Genomic DNA, 19,578 nt, shown 5'->3' with positions numbered 1-19,578 from the left:
CGTGGCCGCATACAATATAAGTTCCACCTGTAACTTACAACTTACTTGTAGACCAACGACGCAAGTAGGATATGAAGAGACGGAGTTGAATATGATTATGTAAATGGTCCTATCAAATGTGCAGCATCATTTGTAAAACGCTACGCTTGACGGCAAGAGTCTCGATAACCACCCCCTGAACTACTCACTGGTCAATCTCACTACAGTCTCGATAAGTGCTGTTCCAGCTCGCCACAGCCCTTTGTAAAGAACATGAAAATCACGTCAATCGAATACAAAATATGGGATCGATAGTCCTTTGAAGAGAGACTGCGCTTTTGCAATAGCCTTCATCACGTTTACGGTTTACCAAGTCATTACCGTAACCTAATTCAGATGCTGAGAATGACAATTTGTGTCGGCTAGGTATGTTTTTCAATGTGATTCTGTTTCGTACACCCTCGTACTGTGTGATAGAAGGCAGAAAGGGAAGCCAGTTAATTTGGCTCGGGTTCGTGATGTTTCGCCGGGAATCTTCTCGTAGACATAAGGCTGTGAGCCTGTGCATCTCTGTCATAACAAAAATAGAGACGTTTTGCTATGTTACGTTGGTACTAAGTCGCTCGCCTTCAGGACAAATATTGCAACGTAAACAAAAGTGATAGATGGCCTTCATGGGGAAGCCCATCGACTCAAATCTTATGACTTCAGGTCGCTAAGAAAGCCTACATTGACCTTCATGAAATCATGCAAAATCAGTAATGGAAGGCTTCGAGGGAGAATAATTAATGCCAATCGTGAGGATGTTATACTCTACACTCTACATTATGTATGCCCAAACTACTATGGCAGTAAGGGGCTGAGTTTAAACGAGCGATCATTCAAACTCCTGGTTGACAACATGACGAAGCTTTCCAGGCGGAATTGTAAGGTTAAAATGTCATATGTCCAATATCTATTTGCACTGTAGCTCACTCGAGTAGCTTTCACCGCCTTTAAAAGTCGTGTCAACCACTGCAAGCCTGCTGCCTTATGTGACAAGATGTCATAGTATATTCTACGCGACATTACATCTAGCTCCAGTCCTGTAAGCAACAGAACACCTCTGGCCTAAGCTCTCTTCGTGGCCGTCCAATATTGTGTTACTGTTTTCTTTATTAGATATCGGTTTCGCCTCCCGTAAGAAGCTGAACGGGTACTCACCATAAGTGAACTTGAGCAATGATTCTGGCTGTTGAGCGTATAGGCTGTCAATATTCTTCCGCGATGAAAGGTCCACGTCGAATCCAATCAGATCTGCCAGATGAAGCACTTCCTCGGCGGAGAGCTGAAGGGCGGTGTGGGTACCGTATTTTAGTGCTACGTAGTCACATGTCAGTCCGAATTTGCTGGTTGGATTACAAGAAAAACAGAAATGTCAAAATTCATGGAAGAGTCCTGGAGTAAGAGTGATTACTTACGTCCAAGATTGACCCAAGTGCCACCAGGCTTCAGCAGCCGGTGGATATTGCTCAGAAAATCAATGATGTTGCTGCCAATGTCAATGAAGAACAATGAGGCAACGGCGTCGAATTGGCCGTCCTCTGGGAACATCTCCAAGAAGTCGCCCTCAACGAACTTGACAGCCTTGTTCGGCATGTGATCCGGCACTGTCAGGGCTGTGTAGCGCGAGATAGGGTTGGACTGATGAGTCCATTTGGTCACAAAGGGATGAATAGTATGTTGATGCAGTGAGGTTGTATGGTTTGTAAGAAGGTGGTGAGCCAGTATTGAGCTGAAGTCCAGATCATTGGCCGTAACATCATACCCTGCATCCATGTGTCAAAACTTGAATTCACGCCCACAAGTCAACTGAGGAAAGGATACGCACCCAGATCAGCAATGTCGCTTGCTAGCCTGCCCATACCGCATCCAGGTACAAGAACCTTCTTGCCCTTGGCATTCTTGCCAAAGTGTTTCTCCAGGCCAGCAATGACGGGCGGGAAAGTAGCTTCCCTCTCCTTGGCGCCAAACGTGCTCCAGTCTCGCGAAAGATGTCCAAAGGTCAGGTCCACAAGACCAAACTCGGCATCATCTTCGTCTGTCAACGGTCCTGGACCGGTTTGGTAATGCTTTCTTGAAATCTGCGCAATCTGCTTCGAGAGACGAGCGTTTATGTTAATCCCTTCCGTAGCCTTCTCAAAGTGCGCAGAATACCCGAGCTTGTCGCTCATTAGCTTCTGGGAGGGCGTCTGGCGGTCGTACCGCGCATACTTCCGCTGCAACACTCCCTGGGCGAGAGACGCATACTGCTCGAAGGAGTTGATGGCGTGTGCCAAATCTTCGGGAAGGTTTTTTCCTCCTTCAGTTGCGCGTACAACCTTGGCAGGCCTCGTGGAAGTCCCGACGGGTGCTTTGGAAATGGATGGTGGAGGGGTGTCTAGAGGGGCGTTGAGCGCAACGTGAAGGGCTTCAGCGCGTAAGGAGAGCTTAGAAAAGAAAATGGCGACATCAGACAATGAGCCAGACCCGCGAAGGGCGAGGTAGAAGGGAAAGATGATGCAGAGGAAGAGAGCAAGGGATCGGGAAGGGAAAATTGACGAGTACATCATTGTGGTTGCGGCTAGGTATGAATTTGCGCCAGAAGAGGTTATTCTTGTTGCCAAATGCAGCTCTGATAAAAGCAGAATGAGCTTGAGAAGTGGATGAACGGCGTGATAAGTGGGAAAGTCCTTTCCCTTGAACCTCCTCGGCAGCTGCGATTCTCCCTCAGGGCCAGATACTTTGCATCCAGTCTCGAATATCAGAAGTCGCCGCAGGTATCAGAGCGCAACGGCTGCGCCCGCCGTCCGGCCCCAAGCGATGGGGTCTACCGTCTGAGCATTGTCTGAATCGAAAAGTGTGGATTACCACGATTCACGGTCCCTCGGATGGTAACTGGGATCATCTCTGTTCAGGTTTAGAGTTCTGCAAGGGGGGCTTTTGTCCCACTCTGTAGTGACTTGAAGTAAACCTTCGGCTAGTGAGACAAGAAGCATCCCTCCCTCTAGTACAATCAGCCTTACCGCGAGCTGCTGGCGAGTCAAAGACCATGGAAAGTTGCCAGGTATGGAAACTATCTCGGATGACAGGCCACGTCAGACTCTCTGCCGAGCCGAATTTCTGGCATCGTAGCCAACACGACTTGCATTGGAACATAGAGACGTTTACGATTGAAATAATGACGCTCCGTGATGATACTAGTGAATTCAACGTGATAATAATTACACTCGTGGACTATTTTGTCCTGCCACAGCGTAAGCATTTGTGCTACCAATTGAGGTAAAACTTGGTGTCGGCCAACGGAATGGCAGTATAAGCCTATAGGATACTCTCTCATTGGCCGAAACAGCGCTTAAGTGGAACATAATCCAAACGACACAGTCAAACTGCTTATTTAACCCTGTAACTGCCATCCATTCTGTGTGACTGCGTCTATCGTGCCGTTTCTCTAAGAACCTAAACCCACATTCTTGTTAGAGCCATGGGCCGAACAATCCTGTTTCTCTTTGCACTTGCCATTTTCTCAGTTCTCCCCAGCCACGGACAAGCAACAAAGTGCGGCAAGCTCTTCGAACGCAAAGAATGGCGAACATTGACCCAGGACGAGAAATCTGGCTGGGTGGGAGCTGTGAAATGCCTCGGAAGCATACGGCACCAACGATTGTCATTCACGCCGGAACAAACAGTTCTCGAGGGAATGAGGAGTCTATACGATGACTTCTCGTACTCACACGCAGCAGTAGAGCACAGCGCACATAGGAATGTCTACTTTTTGCCGTGGCGTATGTTCCGTCCCCTCTCAACCTTTGTTCAACACTTCTATATTGACACCTGCGCAGACCGCTGGTTCCTCTATCTGTTCGACGCGTCTCTCCGCCAAAACTGCGGGTACGGCGGTCCAACGCCATACTGGGACTGGTCCCGCGATCACGCGGACCTGGTCGGCTCTTCCGTGTTTGAAGATTCACCCGAGTTTGGACTAGGCGGGACTGGAGACTGTAGTTCTTCACCCGAGGCTGATTGCAAGGTCACTACAGGCGCTTTTGCCCAGTTCGAGCTTGCCTGGCCGATCCCTCACCCACTGCGTAGGAACTTGACGCTCATCACTGGGTGGTTCGATCATGAAAAGCCCCAGAACTCCACACTGGGCCCAGACTCTGTGCGGAACTCGACTGAACATCACACGGGCGACTTTTACAGTTTCCAGCACTCAATGGAGCAGATGCATAATCATGTCCATAACTTCGTTGGCGGTGACTTGGCCGGGGACTGCCCAAAGAAACTACCAGCGGAAGGTTGCAAGGACCTAGCCGTCGCCTTCACGCCTAACGACCCTCTATTTTGGTTGCATCATGCGCAGCTTGACCGTTTATGGAGCAAGGTGTGCACCCCTTCCAAACCTTGCTTGATTCAAATGTTATATCAAATATACTAACGTGGGTTGATGACTTTCACAGTGGCAACGCCGACACCCCGCCAATTTTGCCGCTTTTTCCGGCATACCCTTTCACTCGTTCAATATGAGCGACCCGCAATATGATGTTAAAGCTAGCGCAGATTACAAAATGCCATTTGATGTACAGAGTGTGCCCGTGACGCCAAGGCAGGTTTTTGACACGGAGGCTGGGCCACTATGCTATCAGTATGTAGATGATGAGTGACAGTCTTCGGGCTAGAATGATAAACAACGCATCTTGGCATCCTGGGGATCTTAGTCCGCATCAGTGACACCCTGGTCCCATTTCCTATGCCTCCCCATAGAGTTCAGCTCTGCTTAAGTCTGTGCGCGCCCATTTACACGAAGCGATCACACGAAGCGCATGCAGGGAATAAAGCAGAAGATGCAGACCAGACGAGTTACTGAAGCGAAGATGTAAAAGGTTAAGAATTTCTGTTGCTATGCTTGGATTTCTCATTTCAAACAAAATATCTATAGGCTAGACTCATTGATCCTCTCAAACATCTCAGGCGTCCATTTCGAATGTTGCTCCGCCATCCAATCGTGCACCTGTCTCCAGTCCCGGCAAGTGTGTTTAGCTCCATCGCCTGCAGCAACTTTGTCACCATTGGGCAATTTCTTGTTTGTGCCACCAGGTTCGATCGTCGTGTCAGCAGCGCAGAGAATGCCCTGCCGCAAGTAGTGGAAGCAATGCTCCGTGTGGTCAGACCCGTCGTCTCCGTTAACGAGCACGGCACGAATGTGGCTCAAGCAATGCATCTGATGCCACATAGACACGCCAAACGCAAAGTGCTCTTGGCCTAAAAAGACAAAACCCTTTCCAGGGGGACGGATTGCGTTCCATTCAACCGTAGAAGCAAAGCCTTCCATCCCGTAGTGCTCAGGATCATCTACGAATTCGGCCTGAATGGTGCGGACCTTGATAGGAAGCTCATGTGGTCGGTCACCTTCGAGGTAGGCTATAATGTGTTAGTCACATAGATAAGAAAAAAAATAACAAAAGACGAGAATTCGACGTACTGTATGACTGTGAACCACGGGTCAAGACGCGGAAGGAGAAGAAGAGAGCGCCCAAGTTCAAGACGAGGCATACGCAGAGGGCTGCGAAAAGGCCGAGTGAGGGGCCTCGTAATTGAGACTTCAAAGACTTCAAAGACATAATGGCGTGCTGACAGGGTAGTAGGTTGAGGTTGTCAAAGAAAGAACACAATCGTTTGGGTCAGCAGCGCCGGGAGTGGGCGAGCAGTGTTTAACAGATCTGTGGCCGTATCCGCCCTCGCCCTCGCTTGAGTAGATAAGTCGTGATGATAACATGGGGCGGTGCAAGAGGATTCGCAACTTTGCAAGTATCAAAAAGATCTACTGATGAGAGTCAGTTGTCCAGGGGTTGCAACGACCGTGTGGAGAGCCCCAAGTTTGCTGACAGGGACCGCATGACACCCTCCGGTCCCGCAAAAGCTGTTCGACATACGACGACAGTAAGTTTCATCGTCTAGATGAACGTCTAAATGAACTTCGGAATCTCCGTTGCTATGTTGACGACGAAAAGCACCGCAGGACTGTTTGAGGTTCCACAAGATCTGCTCGCTGGACTTGCGATGAAAGAAAGTTTTTGCATCTAGATGAACCTCGGGAATCCGGATCCCAGTAGCGGAAGGAAGGGACCGCAGGTATGGAACAGGTTGCGTGCTCCACACGAAATGATGTGACTGCTCGATATGCGACGAAAGTAAAGTTTCGATAGCCAGATGAATCATGGGCGCCCGCAGGTCAATCTATTCGCCTGCCATAGGCCTTGGGGCTTGACCGATTGAGCTGACGGAGGCTTGGATGAGGCTTGCCCGGCGGAACGGACATCAGGACATCATGACTCCTTCCGATGGCGTATCATGCCGGCGTGCCATCTACACGCCCCCGGCCCTGCTGTTGGAGATCTCCACCAGCCTCGTATACCGAACTCGATAGCTAGTCACGATCTTTGTCTGGAACCTCACCGTGGAATCCACCTGGGAAACTTTACGAGGCGTGTTAGAGACTCGGCACGAATGTCTGAAGACCCACGACTTACGAGTTATCGCGAAGGCAACGCCGGCGCAATAACGCACATGCACGCTTCTGATCGTGGGGATTCGTAGTCGTACGGAGAGATTGTCGAACGGATATCCCTCCCATGAGCTTCATCACTTGGAGCTCGAAATCCATAAATACCCACGGAAATATCGACCATGGAAAGAAAAAACATCCACAATAACATCTTACTCCACAACAATCATCTTAAAATCAATTCAACATCTTCTTCAACTCACTTTTTCTTGTAAACCACTAAGTTTTCAACCAATCATCCAAAATGCAGATCACCAGTGTTATGCTCAGCCTTGCCAGTCTCGGCCTGAACGTTCTTCCTGTTCAGGCCGGGCCTATTCCTGGCGCTGAAGCTGCTCTGGCGGCGCGCCACGTCTACTCTCCCGACGTTGACGAAGCTCCCGTTGAGAAGCGCCACGTCTATGGTGTCGACAAAGACGAGACTGTCGAGAAGCGCCACGTCTACTCTCCCGATGTAGACGAAGCCACCGTTGCCAAGCGCCACGTCTACTCCGTCGATAAGGATGAGGTTGAAAAGCGTCACGTCTACTCCCCGGACGTTGACGAGACCCTCAACAAGCGTCACGTCTACTCTGTCGATAAGGACGAGACCCCCGTTGCCAAGCGCCACGTCTACTCCGTCGATAAGGATGAGGTTGAAAAGCGTCACGTCTACTCCCCTGATGTCGACGAGACCCTCAACAAGCGCCATGTCTACTCCGTCGATAAGGACGAGGTTGAGAAGCGTCACGTCTACTCTGTTGACAAGGACGAGACCCCCGTCGCTAAGCGCCACGTCTACTCCGTCGATAAGGATGAGGTTGAAAAGCGTCACGTCTACTCCCCTGATGTCGACGAGACCCTCAACAAGCGCCATGTCTACTCCGTCGACAAGGACGAGGTCGAGAAGCGCCACGTCTACTCCCCTGATGTTGACGAGACTCTGAACAAGCGTCATGTGTACTCTGTTGACAAGGATGAGGTCGAGAAGCGTCACGTCTACTCCCCTGATGTCGACGAGACCCTCAACAAGCGCCATGTCTACTCCGTCGACAAGGACGAGGTTGAGAAGCGCCACGTCTACTCCCCTGATGTTGACGAGACTCTGAACAAGCGTCATGTGTACTCTGTTGACAAGGATGAGGTCGAGAAGCGTCACGTCTACTCTCCTGATGTCGATGAGACCCCCGTCGCTAAGCGCCACGTCTACTCCGTCGACAAGGACGAGGTTGAGAAGCGTCACGTCTACTCTCCTGATGTCGATGAGACCCCCGTCGCTAAGCGCCACGTCTACTCCGTCGACAAGGACGAGGTTGAAAAGCGTCACGTCTACTCCGTCGACAAGGATGAGACTTCCGCCTAAGTCCAAAAGCGGGAGGAGCGAGTCAGAAAAAGTCACTGCAGGAGCGGGTTTGCGGCAAAATCGTTTTGGGCGGTATAGATTCTATGGCTTGCTAGCGAGAAGGGGAGATGTAGTGGGGTGTCTCAGCACTTTTGCGAACTTCCAGTGATCAAATGCGTAGCTAGGTTTGTTTAGTTAAAGGTGTCCTTCTTAGAATCACAATAGAATTTCCTTTTCAACATCAGTGTTCTGTCTTGGCAAGCGTCCCTAAATCAAGCGTATCCCCATATGAGCTCTGCAAGCCATGCAATAAACTTCGTTGCTTATCATGTTAAGTCTACCCTCTTAGCGCTGGTCACACAAGCAAGTATACCAAAACTCAAAAAGAGTAAATCAAGATGTCTGAGCGCATGGGGGTGAGTGATCGTTTCCGCACGCACGTTTGTTTTGTCCGCCAGTCGGGTCTCCGCCAGATAGCCTTATCCCTGCCCCTTGAAGACTTGATAGTCGTACAGTATTTTAAGGTTTACTATCTTCGTCTGTGGAGAGCTTGCATAGCGCCATGGAGTCTTCGCGACCAAGGCTCGATCGGTCGCTCTCCTACCGACGCTATTTACGAGTACGAGGAAACTGCTTGCTTTATCGGTGCCCTTGCTCTGATGCTGCTTTAATAGCCTTGCCAAGACAATGAACGCTGTTGTCATCCTGGGAGAACTATGTTTCTCATGACGCATCTCGAATGTGGCCTCTTTTGTCTTTTCTTTCTTTTCTTCTTAATTCCTCGTGGTAGGTAGATCTGTTCGGTTTATGCAAAAGAATCAGACGGTGAACTTAACTCCACACTATACGTTGGAGTTGTAAACAAGGATTAAATGACAGATTTCTAATAGAGAAGTGGTGCAAAAACATCCAGCTTGACACCGAGTCATGTTCCTTCCGATGTTGTGGCGTGCCTTAGCATTGATATGATGTATTCTGAGCTAAGATAGGGATGTGAAATTGCAATTTTGACTAAAGAATTTTGAGGAATGAATGCTTCTCAAGCTCTATCTACAGGTATTCGTCCGGCATCGGGATGAGCGTCTCGTTCCCAGCCGCACACATGGCCGGGTGCTCTTCAGGGAGAGCCTCTGTATCGGCCATTTTCACATCAGTGCACTATCATTTCATGTTACATTAGTCAATCTCACTTTATTAAGCTCTCAGCTGGGGTAACTCACAAAGTATTGCACCTTGCCCGTCGCCGGGTCCTTGGCCTCAAAGTACATGACCCCCATCTCGTTAAGCTTGGTCTCGAAAGGTATCGTAACATTGACGCACACCTGCCCAGAGGGCTGGATGGGTAAGTCTTGCAGAATGATATGAGGGAAGTCGTCCCTCTTCTTCGGCACTCTGTTCCGAGTGTAGAGAGCTGTGACAAGGTCTCCAGGATGACCTGAGAAAGAAAGGAACGTGCGAGAGCTGCGGGCGTAGGCTTGGGGGTTGTGCACGATCTCCCCTTTGGCTGTGTGTTAGATCATGCCAATACTGGGGAGTCTGATGAATTGGAGACTGGAAGGAGAAACTTACGGCAAAACGGATGGAACTCATCTAATTCTGGCCGAGACGGGAGGTTGGCACCACGAGACGACCATGGGTACTGGACGTGGAAACCCGCATGGGCGGGGGCGGCGGCGGATGCGAGGTTAATACCAGTGCCGAGAGCAAGCAGAAAAGTAAGGACGGTAGGAACGTTAGGCATTGTGGATGAGATTTCGAGTGCTAGATCGGCATAGGTTCCACGTTGTACGCGGCCATCTGCGGCAGAGAGAGACAGCAAGATGATATAGCTCGTGCCAAGACACCTGACAGTCTACCTCTCAACTGACTTGAGACTGTCGAAAGTCACCGACACGGTCACTCCGGAATGTCAGATAAATTACTCTCGCCGTACTGATCGAGTCAAGTTCTGGTGAAGGTTTGAAACTACAGACGCGTTGCAGTCCCACTGCATCATCATCTTTACGTGCTCCTCAATGGCTACCTTAGACTGCGCCACACGGTAGTTCCGCGTGTTGAAGCTTTATTCGAACTCATCACCTGTCTTTGTCTGGCTATCTCTGGCCTACTGTGAATCACTCCTGATCTTCTTTTTCACCCACAACTTCCAGTTCTCTCGTCCTTTTCCTCATCGTTCGTCGTCTTACTATCATTTGCCCCCTTGAACGACCTCCCACGATGTTTTCTAAATCAAAGTCGGACACTTCTCAGTACACGTCGCTCTCTCGACCAGGCGGTGGCGAGGGTTCTAGCTCTAGCACATCTCTTGAGAAGCGCTCATCTTCCGAGGATGATGACGACCACCCCCTGTTGGAAGCCTCTGAGAATCTTCCAGGTCTCCAGGCAGCCAAACACTGGCAGCTTCCCAAGCTCATCCTCTACTTTTCCTTGGCTTTAGCCTTGCTATCATGCGCCAACATCGCTCTGCTTCCTGCGACGCTGTCGAACTACGCAGCTTACCCTTATACAGACTCTGAACTCAATGCCCTTCCCTACGGTAACGCCAGACTAGGACTTGACAGAGCAGCCAAGATTCTTCGCCCTCCCAGAGAGTATCTCCGCGCCTGGCCGGACAGAGTGGTGCGAGTGAGCCGCAAATTGAAGAATTCAGTGTGGGGAAACGGGCCGCAGGTCTATGTGACTGTCGAGGTACGCGCGATGTCCTACCATCTCATTCTCACTATTTCCGGTTCAAACAAGAATACTGATGTGAAAAAAAAGGACTCAACTATCATGCGCTTCCCGGTTCCTACCGCTGGTATCAACGCTTGCGCAATCAACTGGCTCGCGCCTCCAGAAAATTCCACGCGCATCAAGGACCTGACTACTAAGGGAGACGTTTCCGAAATTGAAGTCTGGCAGCTTATTGCGCCCTCAGCCACTTCGAAGCCAGGCTCTTCCACAAACATGGACGAGCTCGACTACGACACCGTGTCGTACTCGGCTCTCCCTGTGCGCGGCGAGCTGCTCGGCGTGCTGGATCTCACCGTGAAACCGAATAGCACGACGGTGGAGTTTGCCTGCCCTAGCGGGGCAGAAAATCTCGTGGTAGAGTTGAAGTGCCAGCGCGTGGCGTGTCATGTCAGCTTCATGCATCTGGACACCATGCTGCCGCGATTTGGGTTTGAGTTGGTGAGGAAGAGGGAGTGAGGTGGAGGAGGGACTGACTAACGGGCTAGGGGCAGAATATGCACAGACATTTGACAATAGGATTGGCCGGGGCTGGTGGTGGGCAGCATGTTTTGTTCCTGAATCCTTAGAGGGGTAGACCTAACACAAACACTAAAGGCCAGGTCTCACCCTACATACTTAGTACAAGAGTCCACTACCCCCAACGATGGCTTCTAGAATCAAGAATTCACCAAATATTTCATTACCTTACCCTCCTTGGCCGATCACAGGACACTAATCCTTGTTGTAATTCTCGATCACCCATCTAGAAATCACTCAACTTACACGCTGAACAACATGTCCACTCAACTTGACGCTGCTTCCATTGCTCGTGTTTCCTTGCACGACCCCAAGCACTTCGATGTCCAACTCATCCAGACCGCTCACCGCCTGGCTCTCCTACAGCATTGGGATATTCCAGCAAGCTCCAAAATCTTGGAACTAGGATGCGGTCAGGGAGATTGCACAACCGCTCTCGCCACTGTTGTGGGTGAGCAAGGCACCGTGGTGGCTGTTGACCCGGCGTCGCTGGACTATGGTGAGTTCTTGTTGCCTTGTGTAACTTTTCTTAGTAGCCTCGGCAGATAGGCCATCTAATCACTCGCGTAGGTGCCCCGTACACTCTCAAGCAAGCACAGGATCACATCTCACAAGGTCCGCTTGGCAATCGTATCAACTGGGTTCAACAAAGCCCTCAGGACTATCTCTCTTCCCTCACTTCATCCAGCGACGCCAAAGTCTTTGACGCAACAGTCCTTGCTCATTGCCTGTGGTACTTTTCCTCCCCCTCTCTCATTCTAGAAACCTTCCGTGCCATCAGACAGCACAGCAAACGTCTTCTCCTTTCCGAATGGTCCCTGGAAGCAACGAATGCTGCTGCCCGGCCTCACGTTCTAGCCGCCCTCACTCAAGCAGCGCTAGAGTGCCGTAAAGGCGAAGAGAGTATCTCCAACGTCCGCACTGTTCTGGGCCCAAAGCGCCTCACAGAACTCGCTGTCGCGGCCGGCTGGAAACTGAAGAAGGAGAGCCGCGTGCAGTGCGGCGAAGGTCTTCAGGACGGACAGTGGGAGGTTTCTGCCTGTCTTGGATCCGGTTTTGCGCGTGAGGTAGAGGAGCGTGTCAAGGATGAGCGGGAGCGCGCCGTGGTCTTTGCGTTACGTGATGCTTGCGAGGCGAGTTTGGACGGTGTGCCGGGGGGTAAGAAGGGAGTTGCTGCCATGGATGTTTGGGTCGCGAGCTTCGTCTGAGCTTTTTCTCCCTCTCTTTTCGTCTGATCATGTGAACCTTAGAATAGTACCCGAAAAGAATAGAGGAGTCCGTGTTACATGTAGTTTAGGGTTGCTCGAGTCAATCACCCGAAAGGCTGCGGTAAATAAAGGGAAGCTAAATCTACAGTAATATGTCTAGCGCTTCCTCAAACACGTGCTTCATGCGCTCCTATGTGAAAAACGAGACCGAGCTACGGCTAGAAAATAGATTATACCAAGTCCAACGTCCACTTCTTAGCGATCTAGACCCGAGGAGTTCTCATCGCTATCTACAGACTACCTATACTGGATCCATTCATTGCACATGGGTAGTGTAGTATGTCGCAATAGTGACTATATCTGACGGAAGTTAGTGTGGGTTCGTTCATTTTACTTTGGTCCCTGTGTACTTTGCATATCGCAATGCTGAGCAGTGATCATGATACATGCCGTGGCGGTTTCCAGTCGAATCACCGCTTGTAGTTACTTGAGCTGAGCGTGCCACGCTTCGTCAATGGCCCATGGAGACGCGCGCCATGCTTCAAGTGGGTTTTGAGTTCCGTACTGGGCCAATTATCAATAGTCTTTACAAGTTCTCCAGGTAGCAATGACCTGACTCACGGGTAGTTTAGAGAATAACCCGAAGTAAGTACGCAATCCAGGCGGCCGGTCAAATCTCACATGTAGTTTGGGCTGATCTCAGCGAGCCAGACAACTGGTATTGGCCTAGCTTTACCTCTTCATGGCGTTGTCGTCTCGTCTGAAAGAGATAAGAACCAATTTTATTAACGGCATCCTTGCAAGACTCCTTGTTCTAAAATTGAACTGGGATTTACGAATTAGAGAGAGCAGCAGATCAGCCCCCAGAAAGGACCCAGCCCCATGGGTGCTAGTCATTTGGTGCGGATGAAATGAAATCAACCCCAGCAAGGATCCCGCCATTTCAGGCCACAAGACTTCCTCGGGAGTCGACGGACTATTCTACGTTCTAACTCCCCGGACAACAAGAAACCCTGGAGCGAGATGCGGGACGCTGGCCCCCGCCGCCCCGCGTTGTTATCAGGCCAAACCGAGGCTGGCCAGGAAGTCCCAATTGACCGTGGTGAATCTGTGGAACACTTGAGGTCTACGGATTCACGGAGTATTGGTACAAGGCCGGGACCCTGTCTCGGCCGAGATTGGACTGGTGAGGCTGGGGAGCCTTTCCGAGAGGTCTTTGCAGGGTCCTCTTTAGCCGCGCCCACATGTGCTCTATCCGCGCATGGAGCCTTGTGTCAGTAAGTACTAGTTCGAAGGAATGTAGTTGGTTCAAAGCCGGAACCCGGTCGTGTCTGCCCCACATTCCGGCGTAAGGTTTCGCATCCGGGCCAACGTTTGCTATGGACCCCGCCGCCAGACAACGGTGTGACCGTGCGGCCGCCATGAATCAGTTCTCAATCACATAACCGAGATATCTAGCCATATTTGATATTCTGAAGGACGAATGAGGGAAGTGATCTACAGATATCAGCTGGGGTGGTTTCTGCTAATGGCAATCGACGGGGATAAGGTTTATTGTCAGCCTTTATCTTGAGCAAGGACATCCATTGCCAGACAAATGCTGTTACGCTGTTCTTCACAGATTAGGGGGGTGCGGCAAGCCGTAAATCGAAAGTCAATCGATTGGTGGAGCCGATCTTTACGGCTGTCAGTGCTTCTCACTTGCTAGGATCGCCGTATCTCAAGTTGCTGGGGTCACATCCTGTTGCGGGTTAACGTCGATTTAAGCTTTCGCTCACGCCTCATTGTTTGGCAAGCTTGGCAAGGAGGCCACAGCGCTCCACAAACGCCGTCGCACCGAGTGCGGCCGTCATGAATCAGGGACTCAGACGGCCCGCACAGCCGTTGTCCGCGGCTGTCAACGGATCTCAGCTTCGCTGGGGCTTCTATTGCGGGAAAAGGGTGCTTGTTGAGGCAATGCTTACCGCTCAGCTGACGCTCCGGCGAGGATAAAGCTACTGCTTGTAGTACACAACGATCCCCTGGCTTTAATGTGACTATGGGCTAGAGCCGCGCCGCACGGTTTCTATCCATGCTTTGACGATAACCTCCTCTTCCTCGGCTCTGTCCAAGGTTGTTGATGATTCAAAGGGTCGCTTGGTATTTTGAGCATGACCTACCGAGTCTGGTTAATCATTGTCTCAATTCCAATTATAGAGAGAAGTTCTTGGCTAGACCATAAGGTTCACAATGCAAGATTACTTTGCTATTGAGATTCGTATACGCGGCAAGATTACTCAAGGCTAGTTATTCATGCACACTTGGGGGGGGGGTGGTCTAGACTCCAGAGATACCACTGCATCTGCGGCGAGCTCACCGGCGAGGGGAGCGAAAGGCCTGGTGCTCCGGCTTTGAACTGTCAAATAGATGCCTCCGAGCGAAAACGATTGACAATGCCGATAGCTTCCCCACCAACTTGATGCAGACAGCCTCTCGTCCTAAAGCATTCCCATCATACTCTGCCACGATTGGTCGTTACTGCTACTCCCTGCATGGGAGTTGTCCCCTCCGTGACTACCATCACCACTGCCACCTCCATTGTTGTTACTGCCGTCACCGCTACCTCCATTACCTCCGGAGATATCAAGCCCTGCGGAGCCTGTGTCTACAGGAAATCCGCTCCCACCGTCACTGAGACTCCACCCTCCATCTATCATAGACTGTTCAAAACCCGATAGACCCGTAGCATCGCATAAACAGTCGCAGTCACCTGTATCTTCATTCGCTTCAAAGTCGACTTCTGCGTAGGATCCGTCACATTGTTCCGGAACCAAGTCTTCAGGTAGCCAGTCCCCGGTTCCCATGCTAGAGGTGGCGTTCATATCGATGCCGGGGCCTCGATATGGACCATGAGGATGCGGCGTTTTAGATTCCGCCCTTCGCTTTGCGTCCTCGATGATCTCGTCTACGTGCTCTGATCGAAAGTCACGTAGCGCCGTGTAAGCCGCCACTTGCCCATCGTGATTCAGGTCAGCCCAGTCAGCCAGAGTGCAGTCGTGGTACATGTCATGCTCGTAGAGGTAACTCATGGGCTGGGCCCGGTGGATGCCTGCAAGCTTTATGCGATCGTGGATGATGAGAGGGCCATGCGGCTGGACGACAAGCCTGCCTGCTCTCTTTTCAATTTGCTGTCGTAAAGTAGTCACGCGACCCTTGTGGAATATGGTTCGGTCTGTAGAGGTGTTTTCGAAAGGCAGCCCGCGAGCTTTGAAATTCCATCGACACCTGTCACGGAAAACCTGTGATCGATGCATCGCAACCGCCATGCTGCCAAGAACCCGAAACGCTTCAAGCACGCGGTGTCTATTCTCCTCCCAGTCATGGTCGATCATCTGATTTTGATTGCCTTCCCCAGTGACTGGCGATGGAGCATAGAAACGACGTCCCCTGAGAAGGTGAAGCTGTTCTACTAACCATGCATCAACCGGAACGGCCCAAAGATGCTTAGCCAAGGAACAATCCCCACACTTCGCTTGCGGGTGATCGGCCTCCTCCTTGAGAGTGCGCGCTTCGGTACAGTCCCATGGAAAGAGGCCTTGGTGTCGAAATATCGGTGCCCGAAAGCCTCCCCAATCGGTCCAGTACTCTACCAAGCTGTCAACGATGTCCGTATTGTTGTGGTGGGCGAATCTGCGGAATCGAAGGAGAAATTCCTCATTGTGGCCGTTCGCGGATGTTGCTTTTGAAGGGGGAACTACCCGCGTAGAGAATCCATCGTGACAACCGATCCGGCTTACCAAGCTCATCAAGTATTGAACTTGAGATGCCTGACCGTCATGTTTCTTCTCCTTGCAGTGTCGGGGATAGACCATGAAGCTGCCGAATACGTTGCGGTCTATTAGGGCATCACAGAAATTTTGGCAGTTGCTCCCTATATTCCACTTTGAGATGAAGGTCAATTCTTTTGTCCAACTTCAGACTGTATTCGTTATGGACAATCAACATGCATAGGTGCGCGAAAAGTAGATTTTGGGCATAAGGGGAGAAAGAGAATAGAAGCAACCAAGGGGCAAACTTTTGTCGAAAGGTTTGTTGACGATGGAATAATGTAGAACTCGACACGGTCATGTAGAAGTGTACGGAGCTTCTCGAGAATTTTCTTTCTTGCCCTGGAATTTTTCCGTTCGTGATTCGACCCTTTCCCTACACGTAGGACGCCTATTTAATCTAGATTGCCCTTGGCCACATCCTTGATAATTTCGGCCTCGGCATCACGATCCTCTTCTCTCAGACTCCAGAATGGACTGCCTACCATCTGTTTCATAAAGGTCTTTACTCGGCGGTTTCTGGGTATATGCCTCTCTGTCTTGAACAACTGTCTATCTTTGCTGAGAGCGAAGCACCTAATCACTGAGCTTGTAGGAGTATCTACGGGATGCAACTGAAGACGATCTCGAACCGTGAACAGCACGCCACCCATGAATCTGAAAGAACAAATGTAAGAACGAATCCTCAATCATCACAAAAAGAGGGGCCAGAGAAAGAAGGGTACAAACTGAGGAACTCCGTTTTCGATTAGCAGCGGGCCCATCATCAGACTCATATGGGCGTTCCCGTACGGGAGATCCTCGTGAATCCTTGTAATCTTGGCTGTAGTCTTGGTGGCAGCGGTGATTAGATGACTGCGAACGTCACCCTTTGTGCTGTCCTCTAACATGCCAAGACGGCAGACTTCAGCCAGCTTCGAGGAAGAATATTGTGACTTGAGCCTGATCAAAGGACACAGCGGGTAATGACGGGCGCGGTCATTCTGGTCGAAAGGATACAGTTCTTTTGATTGGTCAGACTCGGCATCGCCACCGGCACATTGACACAACTCCCTCACCTGTTCTTCGGATAGAAAGGATGACAAGACACAGCTCTTGTGGAACTTGCGTGCTTGCGTAGAGTCGTGCTTGCAATCGGGGTGTCGAGCGCAAGTCTCACTGGGTTCTGGCTGTGTTCATCAGATCTGAGTATCACTATGGAGAATTGAAAGAGAGCTTAGTCAATAATGATTCTTCCCTATGATAGCGCCAAGTACTAAGGCAGTGCTTACACCGTGGTGCTCGTGGCCGAGGCCATGTACCCAGCTTGTATTCAGGTTCTCGATGTTCAACCACTTTGAGCTTTGATCAGATTATTTCGTCTTCGGAAGATGGACACAACAGATCCAAGGTCAGCGTAGAGAGGACTCACTCTTGTCAATGTCGAGCATGCCTGCATTCGAACACACGGTATTAGCCAGATACGGCTCCAGTGTTGTTATTGATCCCTTGAGTGGGGTACGTGCCTGCTGCTCGTAGAAGCATCCGAGACAAGTATTCTCTTCTCGTGAGATTCTCGGAGTTGCCATCATTGAGATTGGCTAAAACATCGTACACTCTAGAGAAAATCAGCGTATTGCGATGTTAGCGAACAATCTAGCAACTAGCGCTACGGCCATGGTGATGATGATGAAGGAAACTCACCAAGCGTCGTTCAATGCCAAGCGAGTGGCTCTCTTGGCAAAGGCTTCGAAGCCAAGCCAATCTTCATGTTTCGGCTGTGAATCAGCTGTCGGCGGTTCGGGAACATTTTCACACATGTCGAGGAACCGCAGTATTTCGTCCAGGTCTCGATCGATACGATACCGCTCCAATACAGATCACTGAGTTCTTTATTGAGCGTTTTTGGATGATGAGAATCAAGCTTCGCCCACTGAACCCTTGGACTCGGGGGTAATTGAACAGAAGAGGTCCGTAATTTCCACATGGTGATTGCGGTGGGATGAAAGGTGAGCAAGGTAGACGTCAAACGCAGTGAGAAAGTTCAATGTGTTCAGTTTGAAAACGGAGAAGGGGGAGTACTATGGAAGGCAGCTTGAATCAATAAGGGGGCGGGTAAGAGAGCACAATGGCATTGCTGGTTGACACCACCTCGGAATTACGTGTATCGGGCAAATGCTGAGATGATGCAATATCTGACACGCGTGCATTCTGGATCTACTTGCCGTGTTGATTCGCCCAGATCCGAGGTCTGCCTAGGTGCCTTAAGGAGGCGAACCTACATCAAAGGCCGAAAACCAATCCAATTGGCCGAGCCATTTGTTTACATTTCATGAGGTAGAAGGCGGCCATGAATGGGGCGTTCTCTGGCGATGCCCGACGCGTCATGGCAGCCTGGTCAAAAGTGCACTTTCCCTCGCTATATTTTGTCACAGTAAGAAAGAGGGGAACTGCAAGCCCACAATATCTTCGTCCCTCGACACGGAAGAGCAATGTCTTCCTGTTGATTCAATTTTCTAACTAAATTTGTCTTGACTACTGCTTTAACCCACGAGTAACTCTTTCAACTTGAGCATGTCTGTGGCACGCCATTCTCTGGGTGCCTCCGCGTCCGGGGCTGGGTCTATGGGCTCTACGACTCTGGCTGGTGCTTCGGCAGCAGTAGGTACGATGCTCAATGAGATCGAAGACTTTAGTAAATCAGATCTTTTTGGTAAGACTTACAAAGGGCCCATCTTCAGTGGCTGATGTGATGCTAATTGTGTCTGCTTTGGCTAGGGCTTGTGAGAGAATCGCAGAATAAAAAAGTAAGGGCGCAACGTGCACTGGACTTGCGCGACGTAGTCTCTAGGGGCCAAGAATCCATGAAACTACCTACGGTAGAGTGGACAAGGTTTGCATATACCCAGAAGCGTCGCCTCATTTCTTGAGAGGTAATATTGGTGTTTCTATGTTCTAACGACGATCTACACCACACCAGCACTGGTGACGCCGCCCGTATTATTCAAATTGCTGCTCTCTGCTCCAAAGCGGTCTACAAGAAGGACCCGGGCCATGTTGTCCCCCAACTCCTGGACTATGCCAATAAAGACAGACACTGGATAGAGCCCACCAGAGACGGCTCGGGGAAGGCCGCCGCTATTTTTGAGATCTTGCCGACTGACCCGTCAGCTCAGCGAAAGGTACTAGTCGTTGCTGTTAGAGGGAGTGCAAGTTCTATCGACTGGCTGGTCAACCTGAATAGCGACCTAGCTGAATATTCTGACTTGGTGGTCGGTACAGGTAATCATGACCTCAAGCAAACAACCGAAAGATTCAACTTCTGGTTTATGGTCCGGGATCGAGTCGTGGGACTAACTTAAGTTATTTAGAAACTCCCCGAGTCACGTTTGAAACCAACGCTGAAAGTGCATCGCGGGTTCGCCCAATCTGCCAGAACTGTTGCTCCAGGAC

General features: G+C 50.5%; 9 protein-coding genes across 9 annotated transcripts; 5 read left to right on the top strand and 4 right to left on the bottom strand.

The window, feature by feature from the left end:
• Positions 1–1,089: 1,089 nt before the first annotated feature.
• On the bottom strand, positions 1,090–2,570 carry CPAR01_12813 (uncharacterized protein; the record flags this gene model as incomplete). The annotated part of the gene is made up of 4 exons (XM_060497068.1): positions 1,090–1,124; positions 1,183–1,338; positions 1,440–1,787; positions 1,850–2,570. The coding sequence occupies 4 exons, from the start codon at positions 2,568–2,570 to the stop codon at positions 1,090–1,092; spliced, it is 1,260 nt and encodes a 419-aa protein (XP_060344601.1).
• A 911-nt stretch (positions 2,571–3,481) lies between these two features.
• On the top strand, positions 3,482–4,435 carry CPAR01_12812 (uncharacterized protein; the record flags this gene model as incomplete). Its single annotated transcript, XM_060497067.1, has 1 exon — positions 3,482–4,435. The coding sequence occupies one exon, from the start codon at positions 3,482–3,484 to the stop codon at positions 4,433–4,435; it is 954 nt and encodes a 317-aa protein (XP_060344600.1).
• A 495-nt stretch (positions 4,436–4,930) lies between these two features.
• Positions 4,931–5,618, bottom strand: CPAR01_12811 (uncharacterized protein; the record flags this gene model as incomplete). The annotated part of the gene is made up of 2 exons (XM_060497066.1): positions 4,931–5,418; positions 5,480–5,618. 2 exons carry the CDS (start codon positions 5,616–5,618, stop codon positions 4,931–4,933), a joined length of 627 nt encoding a protein of 208 aa, XP_060344599.1.
• Positions 5,619–6,806: 1,188 nt separating this feature from the next.
• On the top strand, positions 6,807–7,904 carry CPAR01_12810 (uncharacterized protein; the record flags this gene model as incomplete). Its single annotated transcript, XM_060497065.1, has 1 exon — positions 6,807–7,904. The coding sequence occupies one exon, from the start codon at positions 6,807–6,809 to the stop codon at positions 7,902–7,904; it is 1,098 nt and encodes a 365-aa protein (XP_060344598.1).
• Positions 7,905–8,933: 1,029 nt separating this feature from the next.
• On the bottom strand, positions 8,934–9,624 carry CPAR01_12809 (uncharacterized protein; the record flags this gene model as incomplete). Its single annotated transcript, XM_060497064.1, has 3 exons — positions 8,934–9,041; positions 9,104–9,381; positions 9,453–9,624. 3 exons carry the CDS (start codon positions 9,622–9,624, stop codon positions 8,934–8,936), a joined length of 558 nt encoding a protein of 185 aa, XP_060344597.1.
• A 476-nt stretch (positions 9,625–10,100) lies between these two features.
• Positions 10,101–11,072, top strand: CPAR01_12808 (uncharacterized protein; the record flags this gene model as incomplete). Its single annotated transcript, XM_060497063.1, has 1 exon — positions 10,101–11,072. One exon carries the CDS (start codon positions 10,101–10,103, stop codon positions 11,070–11,072), a length of 972 nt encoding a protein of 323 aa, XP_060344596.1.
• Positions 11,073–11,390: 318 nt separating this feature from the next.
• On the top strand, positions 11,391–12,340 carry CPAR01_12807 (uncharacterized protein; the record flags this gene model as incomplete). The annotated part of the gene is made up of 2 exons (XM_060497062.1): positions 11,391–11,631; positions 11,703–12,340. The coding sequence occupies 2 exons, from the start codon at positions 11,391–11,393 to the stop codon at positions 12,338–12,340; spliced, it is 879 nt and encodes a 292-aa protein (XP_060344595.1).
• Positions 12,341–14,376: 2,036 nt separating this feature from the next.
• On the bottom strand, positions 14,377–17,945 carry CPAR01_12806 (uncharacterized protein; the record flags this gene model as incomplete). The annotated part of the gene is made up of 5 exons (XM_060497061.1): positions 14,377–14,495; positions 15,090–16,214; positions 16,919–17,315; positions 17,418–17,487; positions 17,830–17,945. 5 exons carry the CDS (start codon positions 17,943–17,945, stop codon positions 14,377–14,379), a joined length of 1,827 nt encoding a protein of 608 aa, XP_060344594.1.
• Positions 17,946–18,699: 754 nt separating this feature from the next.
• CPAR01_12805 (uncharacterized protein) lies at positions 18,700–19,487 on the top strand (the record flags this gene model as incomplete). The annotated part of the gene is made up of 3 exons (XM_060497060.1): positions 18,700–18,865; positions 19,009–19,018; positions 19,106–19,487. 3 exons carry the CDS (start codon positions 18,700–18,702, stop codon positions 19,485–19,487), a joined length of 558 nt encoding a protein of 185 aa, XP_060344593.1.
• Positions 19,488–19,578: the final 91 nt, after the last annotated feature.

This window comes from Colletotrichum paranaense (genome assembly GCF_030867605.1).
Source record: "Colletotrichum paranaense strain IMI 384185 chromosome Unknown Scaffold_11.1, whole genome shotgun sequence".
NCBI lineage: Eukaryota > Fungi > Ascomycota > Sordariomycetes > Glomerellales > Glomerellaceae > Colletotrichum > Colletotrichum paranaense.
The sequence above is the reverse complement of the archived record's forward strand: the minus strand, read 5'-3'. Positions and strand labels throughout refer to the sequence as shown.